At 37.8% G+C, this 16,187-nt stretch overlaps 1 protein-coding gene across 1 annotated transcript in view; it reads left to right on the top strand.

The window, feature by feature from the left end:
• cad (carbamoyl-phosphate synthetase 2, aspartate transcarbamylase, and dihydroorotase) overlaps positions 1-16,187 on the top strand; it is a 42,084-nt gene that overhangs the window by 9,143 nt on the left and 16,754 nt on the right. Inside the window, exons 2-19 of the mRNA XM_067417919.1 lie at positions 3,000-3,139; positions 3,239-3,368; positions 3,472-3,614; positions 3,713-3,854; positions 5,133-5,304; positions 6,306-6,491; positions 7,338-7,447; positions 7,591-7,733; positions 7,986-8,117; positions 8,214-8,447; positions 9,481-9,702; positions 9,848-10,036; positions 10,122-10,246; positions 11,670-11,803; positions 13,352-13,464; positions 15,171-15,421; positions 15,583-15,829; positions 15,945-16,043. Coding sequence (XP_067274020.1) covers positions 3,000-3,139; positions 3,239-3,368; positions 3,472-3,614; positions 3,713-3,854; positions 5,133-5,304; positions 6,306-6,491; positions 7,338-7,447; positions 7,591-7,733; positions 7,986-8,117; positions 8,214-8,447; positions 9,481-9,702; positions 9,848-10,036; positions 10,122-10,246; positions 11,670-11,803; positions 13,352-13,464; positions 15,171-15,421; positions 15,583-15,829; positions 15,945-16,043 — 2,912 coding nt within the window. The remainder of the gene's footprint in view (positions 1-2,999; positions 3,140-3,238; positions 3,369-3,471; positions 3,615-3,712; positions 3,855-5,132; positions 5,305-6,305; positions 6,492-7,337; positions 7,448-7,590; positions 7,734-7,985; positions 8,118-8,213; positions 8,448-9,480; positions 9,703-9,847; positions 10,037-10,121; positions 10,247-11,669; positions 11,804-13,351; positions 13,465-15,170; positions 15,422-15,582; positions 15,830-15,944; positions 16,044-16,187) is intronic.

The following is a 16,187-nucleotide window of genomic DNA, read 5'->3' as shown; positions in this document are numbered from 1 at the left end:
TGCCATCGTTTAACCTCTAGATGGCGGTATATCCCTACTGTATGGCTGTGTATTCCTTGTTATATAAATATGAATCATTATAAAAGGCTACTCTTTGTCAAAGTTGAGTTTTATATTGATTTGAAGTATCAGTTTTGTATTATCCTACAGTCAAATCTGGACAAAGAGAAAGAATTTCCTTTTTCATGCTAACTATATAATAGCTTGATCTGTCTACACAACTACACGATCACTAATCAGAATCAATATTGACAGTGACCAGAACGATGTTTCAAAATATATAATTGATTGTTAAATACCATGAAATGTGGTCTGAAAAAATTATTCAGAATGGTATTGTTACATGGCTATTAAAGAATGGGAAAGAAATGTTTTGATTGTGAAGTTTAACATCAGCTCAGTGGTGTTTATATATATATACAATTCCAAACCAATGACTACACCAGCTCGAAATTCAGGATGAAAACATACGTCTAAAATGCACAGCTTATTTAGCAATCGTCATTTATTTATTTATTTGTTTATTTGTTTGTTTGTTTGTTTATTTATATGTATTTGTGCATTAAAAGTAAAATGAAGATAAAGATGTGTTCTGGCGTCTGAGGTTTGAACCAACTTGGTTGAACCAATCAGATAAGAGTAAATCGAGCAGCTCATTTGATTGGCTCCAGAAGAAGGTGGACCCGCCTTCCTCCTCGCGCTTGATAAACTCAGTCAGTGACAGAATCGTGCCAAAACTGTTAGCGCAGCTAAAAGAAAGACGGAACTGTGCAAATCGGTTTATTTCGGGAGCCTTTTTGCCCTACGCACACAACAAGTCATTTAGACAGTTGCAACAGTTAATTTTTTTTACACAAAGGTTGGTTTTACACACTCAATCTATTTCGCAGTTCCTGACTCTGTTTTTTCCGCTTGCAAATCGATGTTCACAGGCGTGCAATGCTTTTGGCCGTATTTTGGCGAAATAAACGTGTCAAAAGGGTAAGCGCAGAAAAATGGAAGTCAGAAGAATACAGATCATATTTATTTTGCGTTAACATGAAGCTGCAGTTTCACAATACATGAATTACACTTATGAAAACAGTAAAATGCTGCAATAATTTTTTTCTTACACTTGAAAGGCAATTTACACCTTTGCAAAACTTATCTTGTGCATGCAAATTTAATTTACGCTTGCAATCTTATGTACACTTTCACAAATCTTACCCTACGCTTGCAATTCTATATGGCATCAATTTACCTTCATACTCCGCCGGGGTGTGGTACAACCGTGGGCCCGTGTCCCAATGGATTCGAAGGTTGGTGAAAGGTGATTGAAATCGGATGCCTTTAGCCTTCAGCGCGCTCTTAATATGTTTATAAGCTCGGCGCTGTTGCACCACTGCCGTGGTATAGTCATGGTCAAACGTTACGGGCTTATCTCGTATGAGTATCTTTTTTTGCCACGCGTTTTTTAGTACGGTCTCCTTGATCTTAAATTCAAGAAAGTTCACGATGATGGATCGCGGGGGAGCATCCGCGGGAGGGTTGGGGCCAAGGGAGCGATGAGCTCGTTGTATTTGCGGGTCAGTACCCTCGCTGATCAACTTTTCACTTCGAAGTAGGTTTTCAACGAAGGTCATTGTGGAACTGCCCTCTTCTCCTTAGCAGACCCCATAAATTCTCAAATTATTCCTTCTCCCCCTTGATTCCAGGTCGTTAATCTTGTCCAGCATCTTCTTTTGCTCCTTAAGTAATTTTTTGACCGCGTCGTTAGCTGCCGTTGACCAAGTCTCAATTCCTCCTATGCGATTCTGAGCTTCTTCGAGTTTTTCACTCTGTTCCTGCACCGCTAGCTTTGTCACTGTTAGTTGTTGATTGATGTCATGTTTAAGAGTATTCATCTCTTGTTTTATGTCTGCTTTGAATGCATCAAGATCCGATTTCAGCTCAGTCCGTAGGCCACTTATCTGTTTGCTAATACTTAGCATTGTTTCGTGTAGGGTCTGCGTTGATGCCTCGCCGTCGTCATCTTCTATTTCGGCGTTCACATGTGCTTCGCCTTGTTCAAAATTTAGCTGTTCTTTATCTCCTTGCATTTTCCTAGGCCCTCTCTTGCCTCCCCCTGGCATATTTTCAGACAAAATTTGTCTATTTCAAAAGCAATTACTTTGAATTTCAGGGGAAAGTACAACCCAACTTTGAGGAGCTCAAAGACTAATCCGCCATACTGATCAGCCGTCAACCGGAAGTCTCTTCATAGATATTTTACTCATTAAAAATTCTAGAGGTGCCAGTAATTGTGGCCAACATGTTTTGGAGAAAAACATTTGTTTTATAACGAAGTTTCCCCCCAACTTTCCATACACTACATGCATTAAATGAAAAGTTTTCTCTTCAAGTAATGATAATTTGTTTTTGCAATCATGGGTGTACATTTTACATCTTAAATGTTACCGCTTGATCATTGTAAATCAATAAACACATTTGTAAAGTTATTATTTTACTATACATTATAACATTATATAAAGTTAAACATCTGAGTTAAAAAAAAAAAAAAAAAAGTATTTTGTTTAACTGCGTCAAAATATATGTGTTAAATAAATAAATTTAAATTAAGTTTGTTGTTTTTCTTTGAAGGCTAAGACAAATACAATTAAATGCATCAAACACATTTGAAGGTCAGAGGTCGGACTTGTTTTCAATTGATTTAGACATGGATATTTGCAGGATACATGAATGACAAAACCCCTCTTATATCGCACTGACCCCTACCATTAGTCCTACTCGGATGGTCATAATTTCAATAACAAAACCTGTAAAAATGTCCCTGTCCTTGATACAGTCATGGCCTATTTATTAAGTTAAATTATAACACATTAAATCAAAACAATGGCAAGTTAGTAATATGTTTTCAGCAATATTTTTCCAATTATATATTTAAGTGAACTGTCATATACATTTTGTGCAGATGCAGTAGTACTTTTGATATCCCAAAGTCATATGTCATGTATCCTCAGTTTTCCAGACAGGAATGGTGGGTTATCCAGAGGCTCTCACAGATCCCTCTTACAAGTCGCAAATACTTACTCTGACATACCCGATGATTGGCAATTATGGTGTTCCTAAAGATGAGGATGGGGAGTTCGGACTCACCAAGGTTTTTTTCCTTTCTTGTATCCATACATAAGTCTTCTAAACCAAATAATTTTAATAATACTTTTATGATTTCTTCTAAATGTTTCTCTTTGTGGTCTAGTGGTTTGAATCTTCCAGAATCCATGCTGCTGCTCTCATTGTTGGGGAGGTCTCGGAGAACCCCAGTCACTGGAGCTCTGCCAAGTCTCTGGATGAGTGGTTGCGAGAGCAAGGCATCCCTGGTCTCGAAGGTCAGTCGGTGCAGGCTTTGATTTATACAAAGTAAAGCATGTAATTTGTTTTGGGTTTAAGCATTAATCTGAAACACAAAACATATTCTTCCTGTGAAATCAGGGGTTGACACTCGACGCTTGACCAAAAAGATCAGAGAAAAGGGAACCATGTTGGGGAAACTTGTGGTGGAAGGAACTTTAGCTAACAACATTCCGTTTGACAATCCAGACACCCGAAACCTTGTTAAAGAAGTTTCCATGAAAGTAGGTGGCTAGCTTTGATAAATGTCTTCTGATCAGTTTTAATGTTATTTAAATTTAGTTTAATGACATTTTATTCCTTGTGTTATTTATGCTAACAGGAACCAAAGGTTTTTAATCCAAAGGGAACAGTGAGAATCACTGCTATAGACTGCGGCATAAAGTACAACCAAATCCGTTGCCTGTGCCAGAGAGGCGCCCGGGTCACTGTTGTCCCATGGGATCATCCTCTGGATAGCAATGGTGAGCCATGGTGCTGTTTTCCATATGTTATTAAAGGATGTGCTTGATTATAGCAAAAAACATAAACTCTATTTTGTCAGTATTGAAATAACGATTATTTAACACAATTATTGGTGGGTGATATGTTCATGTCTTGTATGATGCAAGGAATTTTAGATATCAGTTAAAATTTCACAATTGACCTATCGGTAAGCCCCGCCCCCCTTAGTTACTATTGCTAACTCAGTTGTAATGTCTTACAATGACAGCTGTCAGTGTGTAAACCTCACCCCAAGATGTTTTTGGACACAAAATGTAGCGTATACCCTGTCTAAATGATGAACAAACTTTTCTGGTGGTTTATGAAGTTTATTACATCGTTTTTTTACTCCAAGAAAATCAGCTGAACAAACAAAGCGTGCGCATTACATCTAATTCAGAAACTCTCTATCTCCGTTGCATTATCATTAATATACACCACAAATTACGTAAAACTAACAATAAACAAACACACAGACCATTTCGTGGGTGCAGTTTATAACTGGCAAGTCTGTATCTGCAAAACAACTCCGATAAACTGCGTCCGAGCTCTCCTTTTCACTACCCGTGAACTATAATACTCATCAAAATAGGAGTCCCTCAACTATAGTAAGACAGATAATGTAGACCTTAAACATACTTAAACTCACAAAAATGTTAACAAAAACAAACTAAACGATGAGAAGCCTCATTACGATCGCAGATGATAACATCCAGGATCAACTCTGTTCATGTACCACAGGGTTAACATTAGGTTAAATTCATTTACATGTAACCATCTTAATATTTGTAGATGCAATGAAATGTAGACCATCGTTTATGTGTTTTTTATTTAACTGAACACCGTTACATGAGGTAACAGTTAGTTACCTATCACTAACTTTAATCATAACTTAATGAGAGTATGACAAACAAAGAAAATCCTCTCAGGATACCTGGAATGAGTGTTACAGTACCCCAGGAACATCGTTTTACCATTTTTGTAGCTTAAACACCATCAAACCGATGAGAGCATCAGATTTTCCAATGCATCTCTATGGCACTGAAACCTAAAGATGTCCAATGCTTGTGCAACTGATGCTCAGCTGCTATTGGCTCATCTGCATTCGATAGGTCTGATAGGTCAATTATTGATAGGCTATTTCAGCAAAAACTAATATTAGTTTAGCTAATGTAGCTATGTACATTTTAAAGATGTCGTCTGCTATTTTAGGAAAATGAAAATGTTATCACTTCTGTGTTGCTTCTATTTCTCTCTAGACTTTGATGGGTTGTTCATCAGCAATGGCCCTGGCAATCCAGAGTACTGTAAGGAGACTGTAGAGAATATACGGAAGGTGGCATGTGTGGAGAACCCCAAACCTGTCTTTGGGATTTGTCTGGGCCATCAGCTGCTATCTTTGGTCATTGGCGCAAAAACATACAAAATGAAGTAAGCAATCCATTCATCTTTTTCACTTTCTGCTAAATTGTAATGCATATTTCATATTAAAGGGATGGTTCTATCAAATACAAAAAGGATTTAGTCTCACTAATGGAGTTTCAGACCTGCATTGTTACTCTTTGGAACACAATATTTTGAAGAACTTTGGAAAACAAACAACATTGGAACCCATTGTTTTCCATTGTATGGACAAAAAAGACTTCTTACGCCCGTTTCACACATACTCCGTCTGCAGTGCGTGTGCGCTGCGTATTTTTTTCAGTACCCATGTTAACGGATGACAGCTTTCACACTGCACGCGGATGCGGTCCGTCAGTCCATTCCAGGAGCGTTGCGTCTGCAGCAGTGCACGGATCGTTTTCGTACCGAGTCTATTTTTTGCTGCGCTGCGTTGCTGCATTAAAGTGATAGAACATTGTTCGCATTAAAATAAACATGTACTGACGCAAAAATCTAGTAATTTCACCACAGATGCATATCATCTAAAATATACTCTTGTTTCAAAGTCAACACATGGCTTTTTTTTTCTCAAGTAAAGCAACAAAACGACACCTTACCTGGCATTTAGGTAAAAAAATTATAGGATTTGTGCAGTCTAACTGAACCAAACAGCATCAAGTTAGGGTCAGTGGATTATAGGGTTTGCAGAGGAACAAAAAGTTGGTTCCTTGGCTTTTACCATGCCATTCCAATTTTCATGAAAAACCAACAAGGGGTGAAATCTATTTTATGCTGAGCTCAGCCGTCTAGACAGGAGCCGCTGTGTTACTCCTGGGATCAGCGGCTGTGTTGTTCTAAGAGTCCTGGGATAGTAGCGTTGTTTGCTTGTGCTCAAGGCCGGATGTGATGCCAATCTACAGCCCTTTCTTCAGAAGCAGATAGTCAGCGGGTTCATTCAGAAGATGATGGTTTATGTCTGTGAAGCAATGCATCATCTTATTGTGAATTTGAAAAGCTACAACTTCCTTCACGTTCCCTTTGTATTTTAGGTATGGTAATCGTGGCCATAACCAGCCCTGCATCCATAAAGGAACAAATCGCTGTTTCATCACATCTCAAAATCATGGGTTTGCTGTGGATCCCCAAACTCTCCCTGAAGACTGGGATGTGCTCTTCACAAATGCCAATGACCAAACCAGTGAGGGCATTGTTCATAACCACAAACCACTATTCAGGTTTGCCTTCATTTCTCATGTGTGTTTTGTTTACATACATAGATACAGTAAAAACTAGGGCCGGGACTTGATTAAAAAAATTAATCTAATTAATTAGAGGCTTTGTAATTAATTAATCGAAATTAATCGCATTTTAATCGCATATAAATATTTGACCTGAGAACAATGAGAAGTAATTTTTCACATGTATTTTTAGTATACCATTGAATAATGACTGAAAACATAAGCTTAATCAACAAAATATTGTTTATTTATTTCAGTCCAGCAGACCAGCGCAATGTTTGCCATTAAGTTAAGCAAAAGCATATTTGTGATATTTGAGGCTCGATGTGCTGCGGTGATACGCAAATTCCTTGTTGTATAGCTTGCACACAACCATGCTCTTGACGACGCTTCCATTCTTTCGTTTTTTAAAACAAAATTTCCAATCCACGGGGCCAAGCAAAGCGGTCTCATCAGCTTCTTCGTTCATGTTCACGCATATCAGCTCCCTAGTTCCCTAGTCAGGGCACTGATCAAGACATAAGTCAATGGGCTGACTCCCTGATCAGTGCCCTGACTACTGAACTAGGGAGCGGATTGAGACGCACCCATGGTTTGTTGTTGTAGTTGTCGCGCTAGTTGGTGTTCCAGTATAATCGGTCCGTCGAAACTGATTCATTGAAAAACCTTCCGCGGTGCAAAAATAAATGCGGTTAAATTTTTTATTATTTTGCGTAATTAATTAACGCGTTAAAGTTACGTAATTAATTAATCTTAATTAACGCGTTAAAGTCCCGGCCCTAGTAAAAACATATAAACATTTTAATGTATTAACTTGATAAACTGTTACATTATAATTTTCAGTGTCCAGTTCCATCCTGAACACATGGCAGGTCCCACAGACCTTGTTAGTCTCTTTGATGTGTTTCTGGATACTGTCAAAGATGCAAAAGAGGGCAAAGCTGGAAAATCAGGTGATCTGTAATGACGTATGCCTGTAAAGGGATCATAATTCCAATAGAGTTGATTGCATACTTGTTTGTCGCTCATGCAAATGTTCTTATAGTGTGCTCATCATTTTTGCAGGACTAATTATTACTCATAATCTTTTATACAGTTAAGCAAAGACTAACAGAGCACCTCACTTTCCCTGAATCTCCTGACCCGGAAGCGTTTGTTCGACCTCGTAAAGTTCTGGTTCTAGGTTCAGGAGGGCTTTCAATTGGACAAGCTGGAGAGTTTGACTATTCTGGATCTCAGGTGAGTATCAAAGAAAAACCCATGAGACACCCATTAAAGAGTGCATCTTACAAGCCAACTGTTTGTTATTGTTTTCTCAGTTTTCTCCATTCATTTGAAACTTGCTTGGTCTCTGAGTGACTTTGTAAAATAAGCTTACAACTGAATCTCGAAAGCCAACATATACAGGAGAAATATATTCATCAGTGTAACAAATGAACTAAAATTGTAAAAATTAACAAGCACCTTTTCCCGAAATGTCTTTCTTTTCAGGCTATAAAAGCTCTAAAAGAGGAGAACATTCAAACCATTCTTATCAACCCAAACATTGCCACAGTACAAACCTCAAAGGGCCTGGCAGACAAAGTTTACTTCCTCCCGATCACACCAGATTATGTCACGCAGGTAACTTGCTAGGCATTCTTGCCATGTCAGATTTAGTTTAGCTTTTAAGAGAAAAGTCTCTTAGCTCAAACATTCATCCTTCTGCCCCTCAAATAGGTGATAAAGAATGAGCGTCCAGATGGAGTGTTGCTCACATTCGGAGGTCAGACGGCATTGAACTGTGGTGTGGAGCTCACTAAGCAAGGAATACTGGAAAAATACAAAGTGCGTGTGCTTGGAACCCCAGTGGCCGCCATAGAGATGACTGAAGACAGGAAGATCTTTGTGGAGAAGATGGAGGAAATCAATGAGCATGTTGCCCCCAGTGAAGCGGCCATGTCTGTGGAACAGGTTGGCTCATTAATTTACTCTATATTAGGGAATGTTTTTATGTCTAGGACTTAGTTATGATGATTCAATTGCAATCTTTTCCTCAAAAATAAAGCTCTATGACAGGGATCCCCAGACTCGGTCCTGGAGGGCCACTGTCCTGCAGAGTTTAGCTCAAACCCCAATCAAACACACCTTAAAAAGCTATTCAAGGTCTTACTATGTCCTAAAAAGGAACTGATTAGCTGTTTCAGGTGTGTTTTATTGGGGTTGGAGCTAAACTTTGCAGGACAGCGGCCCTCCAGGACCGAGTTTGGGGACCTCTTTCATAGGGCTTTATTTTTGAGACAGAGGGTCTCTTCTCTTCAAGATTGTAAATGGTATTATAAAAGGCAACATAATGTTGGCCAATACTAAATAATTGGCTTTTATTTGTCCTTCTACTAAAGCCAAAACAAATAAAAAACATGATCTTGAACATATTTATTCTTTACTGAATTGAGTACCGTTATTGGTAACACTTTACAATAAGGTTTCATTAGTTACCATTAGTCTATAACTACTTTGGTTAATATGAACCAAGAATGAACAATTCTTGATTACTATACTATGGCATTTATTTCTTATTTACTAATACATTTTTAAAATCAAATGTTGTATTTGTTAACATTAGTTAATGCACTGTGAGCTAACATGAACAAACAATGAACTTGTTCATTGGATTTTTATTAACTAACATCAACAAAGATGAAGGAAGACTGTTACAAATGTATTGCTTGTTGTTAGTTCATGTTAGCTAGTTAATGCATTAATTCATGTTAACATGATACCTTAGTGTAAAGTGTTAGTTGTTTATATATGTGTGTGTATTTTATATATTCATATTTTTGTTCCAATAAATATATTTATTTATAGAAAATTATAGTAATAGTAATAATAATACTTTTTTTTTTTTTTTTAAACACTTAGATACAGATTTTGGTCTTATTACTATTAAAATACGTTTAGTAAAGTTTCAATGTTTGCTTGGTCCAACAATTTGTGTTACCTATAGGCAGTGGCTGCTGCTGAAAGACTTGGCTATCCTGTTCTGGTCCGTTCTGCGTTTGCCCTGGGTGGACTAGGTTCAGGCTTTGCCAATAATAGAGAGGAAATGATCACATTGGTTACCCAGGCCTTTGCTCACACATCACAAGTCCTGGTTGACAAATCGCTTAAAGGCTGGAAGGAAATTGAGTATGAAGTGGTGCGGGACGCTTATGACAATTGTGTTACGGTACGAAACGCCTAGAGCTGTGGTTTCCTTTTATTCTGACATTTAGACTTATGCTTTAATCCAAAATGATTTACAGTGCCTTTATATTTTACCATTATATATCTGCCCATATTTTTATTTTCTAAATTGCTTTCTTTTTATTTAGGTTTGTAACATGGAGAATATCGATCCTCTAGGAATCCACACTGGGGAGTCAATTGTGGTGGCTCCTAGTCAGACACTGAACGACTATGAATACAATATGCTGAGAAACACAGCCATCAAAGTTGTTCGCCACTTGGGAATTGTGGGAGAGTGCAACATTCAGTATGCCCTAAATCCTGAGTCCGAGCAGGTAATTCAGTCACTTATATCAACCATGAATAGTGGGTTTTAGGAAGTTGTGGTCAGCCCATAATCTCATGCTTATATCTTGGCAGTACTACATCATTGAAGTCAACGCCCGTCTCTCACGAAGCTCTGCATTGGCCAGCAAGGCCACAGGTTACCCTCTGGCATATGTGGCCGCTAAACTCGGTTTGGGAATCCCTCTGCCCGTGCTCAAGTGAGTTCTTTCAGTAAAATTATTTATTGTACTGAATGTAATTGTACATTTAAGCATGGGCGTCGCTAGGCCCTTCTTAACTTTACCCTTTTTAAACTTATGCCTCAGCCCCCCTAAAAAATATGTGATTAACCTTTAAAACATATGAAACTGGCGGGAGGCTTTGACTTCGTCCCGTTTTTTAGTCAGTCTCTCCAATCTGCAGCGGCTCTGACTGAGCAGAGCGCAGTGCACGTCAGAAGCAGAGGTGTGTGTGTGTGTGTGTGTGTGTGTGTGTGTGTGTGTGTGTGTGTGTGTGTGTGTGTGTGTGTGTGTGTGTGTGTGTGTGTGTAAATCTGAGCGTCATTGGTCTGTCACCGCTCGTCAATGTCAAAATATTTGATAAAACCAATCAAATCAGAGTATTTTTGCGCAGGCTTTATAGTCGCACAGAAACTGCTGAGTATGAGCGCTAATTTTAGCAGCACAACTCGACAACTTTTGTCTAATTTTGCCATTTTTAACTGAAAATATGCCTATGTGATTCATAATAGGCCTTAACGAACAAGAAATATTAACAAAGCCATTTTCATCAGATTAGGCATAAGATTAATAATAAATGTATATATATTATAAATTAATATCATTCTTTTTGTAACATTCAGTAAATAAAAAAACTCTGTACTAACGCCTGTATTGGGCATTAGTAATGAATGTGTTCATATTGTGAATTTAATAAACTTAAAACTTTAATTAACAGTAAATTAACATGTCTAAGAAAATTATTCATGAAACATATAAATATCAGTATGTTAATATGTAAACCATATGTTTACTTTATTCACTGACAAAAACGGAACAAAATATCAGTCAAAGCTCAGCGTTATGAGGGGAAGAGACAGGGCAAGATAAATACAGAGAAAAAAAGAGAGATGTGGACATATGAACGACAAATGATCTACTGCCCAGTGACATACATAAGAACGACAAATGATCTACTGCCCAGTGACATACATAAGAACGACAAATGATCTACTGCCCAGTGACATGGTTTTCTTAAAATCACATCTTAAAATGCACATATGTAGATCATAGAAATCAAAATTATCTCAGGGGAGCATGCCCCCGAACCACCCTAACATTTGGGATCTATAAACCTGCCTACATTATTGGGTATGATTAATGCATGTACAGTATGGCCATGCAGTAAGGTGTTAATATTTGCTTTATAAGTAATAATAAACAGCCAGTATCTTCTAGGTATGCATGTTTGTAAGCTATTAGTTAATAGCGCAATTTGGACCCTAAACTAAATATTGTTACCATTTTTTCTACAGGCCTACCCTCACTGGGGGCTGAGCCCCCCTAAAATGAAAATCCTAGGAACGTACCTGCATTTAAGTATTGTTATTTTCAAAGTTGCTTATAAGTGACTGTTTTCCAGGAATTCAGTGACAAATTCCACTACAGCCAACTTTGAGCCTAGTCTGGATTACTGTGTGGTGAAGGTTCCTCGCTGGGATTTGAGCAAGTTCCTTCGAGTCAGCACTACAATTGGCAGTTCCATGAAGAGTGTTGGTGAGCAGCAGAGATCTGTATTGTTAACAGACACGTTTTTTTCATTTTTAATAAAGCTAAAATAAAAGATGTTAGGTGGAAAACTTAAAGGCCCACTGAAGTGCCTTGAAACGCACTGCATTATTCAACGTGTTGATGTAATTTCCCCTGAAATGGCTCCAGCTGTTAGTAGCTCCTCCCCCTTTTTGAAACAGCCAATAGCATTTAGTTAATACAGTTTTACTAGAGCCTTTCGGTTTGGAAAAGCCAGTTTCCTCTAACTGTTTATCATCATAATCTCCTCCATATCGTTTTGAAATGCTGCATTGATTCTTTGCAGAAGTCAAATGGGTCCGATATGTTTGTTGTCTGCGCCGACTCGCGCATATAATCTACGCTGCGCTTTTGTGTCTGTAGTCTAAATTTAGACCAGAGCCGTTGGTGTGTGTGCGCCGCTGTGGTGCGTGAAACTAACGTGAAAACAGACTTCATTCGCCTCAACTGAAAGCATCTTTACACTGAATCGTTTCCTATCGCATATATAGTGTGCTATGTGCCTTTCACCATGTAGAAATTACTCAATGTGTGAATAACTGATTTCAGCCGCAACTTCAGCAGTGTAGGGGGCAGGCTTTAAATTCTAGACAGCATTTTGATTGGACAGAAGATTTGATGAGGTGGTGAAGTCTGCGATGATGTCCTCAAAATTTGTAATTCGTTTTAATGGAAGTGGGAGACTGTAAATTTTGAACACTTATAGCTCCTAAATGCAAATGTTGTCATTGTTTTGGAACATACCAGTTTATTCATAACTTCATATATAAATTAGAACTGTTGCCTTGACAATTTACTATGAAATAAATTTAAGTTCAAGTACTAAAATGACTAAATTAGGAAGGAAAAACAACTAATGCAAATGACAACAGCATGTAAAACAACTAAAATTAGATTGAAAACTGAAAAACCAAAAGTAAAAATAATGCTTTATTTAAAAAAAAAAAATACTTCATTAAAAAAATTACAAATTACACTGCATTTATTGGAGCGTAGTGCAGCAGGCACAAGTAATGGGGTTTTGTTGGATTTACCAATTTTGCAGTATTTTTTAACCAATGTTTTATTTATAAATCTTATAAATTTTTGCAATCTTGTATTATTACCATTCACAGCCTTATCTTGTTAATTTGGTAAATGCAATATTATTTGGAAGAATGTTTGTAACCAAGCATATAGAGCAACCATTGACTACCATACTAGGGGGGAAATAATATGGTAAAATCTTTGAATTTAATAGGCCATTTGTCTTTTTAAAAGTAGAATTTTTTTTAATGCATCACTTAATAATTTATTCAAATGTTCACATTTTTAAGTAGCATAGTTTGAATTGTTTAAATGTTTTAATTAACAAAATTGAGAGAAATTATAATTTGTTACATTGTAAAGTTACATATTAAAGGAGAAGAAATATCTTATTTATCAGCTTCTCTTTTGGATCCAGAAGCTGTCATCTGTGCTGAACGCAAATTTCCAGTATGTTGTGATCTCATTCAGCACTCTCTTCCATCTCAGGAGAAGTGATGGCCATCGGCCGCAGCTTTGAAGAGGCCTTTCAGAAAGCTTTGAGAATGGTGGATGAGAACTGCGTTGGTTTCGATCACACTATCAAACCAGTGTCCGAAGAGGTTTGTACTGAATACTAGGGCTGGGCGATATGGAGCAAAAAATATATCTCAATATATTTTGCTATATCTAGATATACAATATATTATCTTTACAGAAAAAATAACCCCCCAAAAACTACAGCAAAAACAAATATGCCAAATACCACAAAAATATTTTTTTTTATTTAAGTGCAAAGAGGTAGTCAGTTCATGAAGGAACAAAGTGCTTTTGTGACATTAAAGAAAAAACATGATTACATAAATAATAATAATTTAACTGTAAAATAGAAATAATAGGCCTACATATAGCCATCTTTTCATTCATTTTATGCTTTCAAAAGACAAATCAAAACCCTTTTTTACACTTAAACAGTAAGCATTTTGCAGAAAGATGGGGGCATGACTGAGATATTAATAAACTGATCATTTTTCATGAATCATGAATCATTTTTAAATGTTTTCAAATATGTGATCATTTTGACATTTTAACCGAAAACTATGCGATCAGTTAGAAACAAATCATAAACTGACATGATTGCAACTGCGTGTGTCTCACCTGACGGTGGGTGAAACTTGCGATTTGAACTATGATAAACATTAATATTTGTTTATGAATTTTAGCAAGCAGTTGTGTTTGAAGTAAAATCATGGTCTCTAAACTGAGTGTTGAACAACGCGCGCGCTTGTCAGCTTGATAAATAATCCTCACCTGGTTGCGGACGCCGCGTGTTCAGTGAGAAAACGTGTGAGGGGAGGGAGAACAAAAGCAATGAGGCGGGAGGTGCTCGAGTGGGGGCGAGCACAGCACAGAGAGGGCAACACGGCGGAATCAGAATTAAATATAAACAATATATCGATATATACGATATGTCAAAATCCATAACGATTTAAAAAAATATCTCGATATATTTTAAATATCGAGATATCGCCCACCCCAACTGAATACACAGATGAACAAAAGGCTGAAAAATTAAAGGGCGGGGATGAAACACTTCTTCAGTCAATCTTCTGTCAATCTTGAGCGCCTATAAAGTAGTATTCCATCCTTCATATCTTCAAAAAGTCTTTAGTTTTATTATATTTATAAAAGAAAGATATGCTGTGCCGAGTCTTTCTGAAAAAAACAAGCGGATGGAGGTGTATCGTGGGCAGAGCTAAAGAATGACAAGCGTGCACAGCTTTTCTGCTGAGAGCTTCTGAAATCTGCGACTTCCTTAAATGTGGAACAAAAAACATTATCCTAAATAAAACATAGCTATCAATCATATTTAGCCATACATATATGATCCAGAATGAGATCTAGATGCTGAAATTGAACAGGAGAAGCAGTAACGATGACTACAGCAGGACGTCTTAATGGTATGTAACATACTGAAACGTATACTTGCTTAGCCGTAGCGAGCGTTTGCTCTTTCACTCTAATTGCGCGCACCCTTTTGGAGTTGCGCGCACCATTTTGGAAGAAGGGCCTGTATGGGACCGTACAAGAACATTCCTTCCCATTTGACGTCACGTAGACCCATACTTGAAAAAAGCTTTCCGAAACTTACGAGAAACCGAAAGGGGTATTTTTAGCACTGAAATACTCCATCAAACGTCCAACTTTTTTTGTCTAAGTTTAACATGGGAATCAAAGTCTTTAACAGTGTAAAAACTCAGTATACATGAAATGGCATTTCACCCCCCTTTAATAACAAATATATGAAATATTTTGTCTTGTATCTCAGGAGTTGCAGACACCCACAGACAAGCGCATCTTTGTTTTGGCAGCTGCGCTGCGTGCCGGCTACACAGTTGAACGGCTCTATGAGCTGACCAAGATAGACCACTGGTTTCTGCATAAAATGAAGAACATTGCAGACCACGAGAAGGTTCTGGAGATGTATAATCAGGATGAGAGTGCAATGCCACCTGAGGTCATGCGGAAAGCCAAGCAGCTGGGCTTTTCTGACAAACAGATTGCCCAAGCTGTGCAAAGGTACCAGGAAAAGTGCTTGATATAAATCCTTTCTGCTTTTGATGTTTCTTTTGCAAAATCAAACTGTTTGAGTGTCACGACTTGTTTGTACAAAGAATAGGTCAAATGAGCTGCAGTAGATATCAAAAACTCTAAGGTTCCTGCTCTTTCCCCCATTGCAGCACTGAGCTGGCTGTGAGGAAGTTGAGGCGAGACTGGAAGATTCTTCCGGTGGTCAAACAGATTGACACAGTGGCCGCTGAATGGCCTGCCTACACTAACTATCTGTACCTTACCTATCATGGCTCAGAAAGCGATGTGGTCTTCGAGCAGCCCCATGTCATGGTGATCGGCTCAGGGGCTTACCGCATCGGAAGCAGCGTGGAGTTTGATTGGTGCGCTGTTGGGTGTATTATGGAGCTGAGGAAGGTGAGGCATCTGTATTAAGTGTAAAAGGCACATTTATGTGGCTTGAATTAATGCTGGAAATATAAAGCCATACATTTGTGAATTTCAGTGTGTATTCATGAACTCTATTTCACAGATGGGATACAAAACAATTATGGTGAACTACAACCCAGAAACCGTCAGCACAGATTATGATATGTGCGACAGACTGTATTTTGATGAGATCTCCTTTGAGGTAAGAAAATAATATGGATCTTGTTTGTTTCTCAGCAGCAGTTGTGCTGATAACTGAAATGTAAACTATGAATCTCTTTAGAATTAGGGGTGCACAATATATTTGTACCCAATCGTTTAACAGCTGATATTAGAGATTTTATTC

This window comes from Pseudorasbora parva, chromosome 15 (assembly GCF_024679245.1).
Source record: "Pseudorasbora parva isolate DD20220531a chromosome 15, ASM2467924v1, whole genome shotgun sequence".
Lineage (NCBI taxonomy): Eukaryota > Metazoa > Chordata > Actinopteri > Cypriniformes > Gobionidae > Pseudorasbora > Pseudorasbora parva.
Note: the sequence above shows the minus strand (reverse complement) of the source record. Positions and strands in the feature narration are given on the sequence as shown.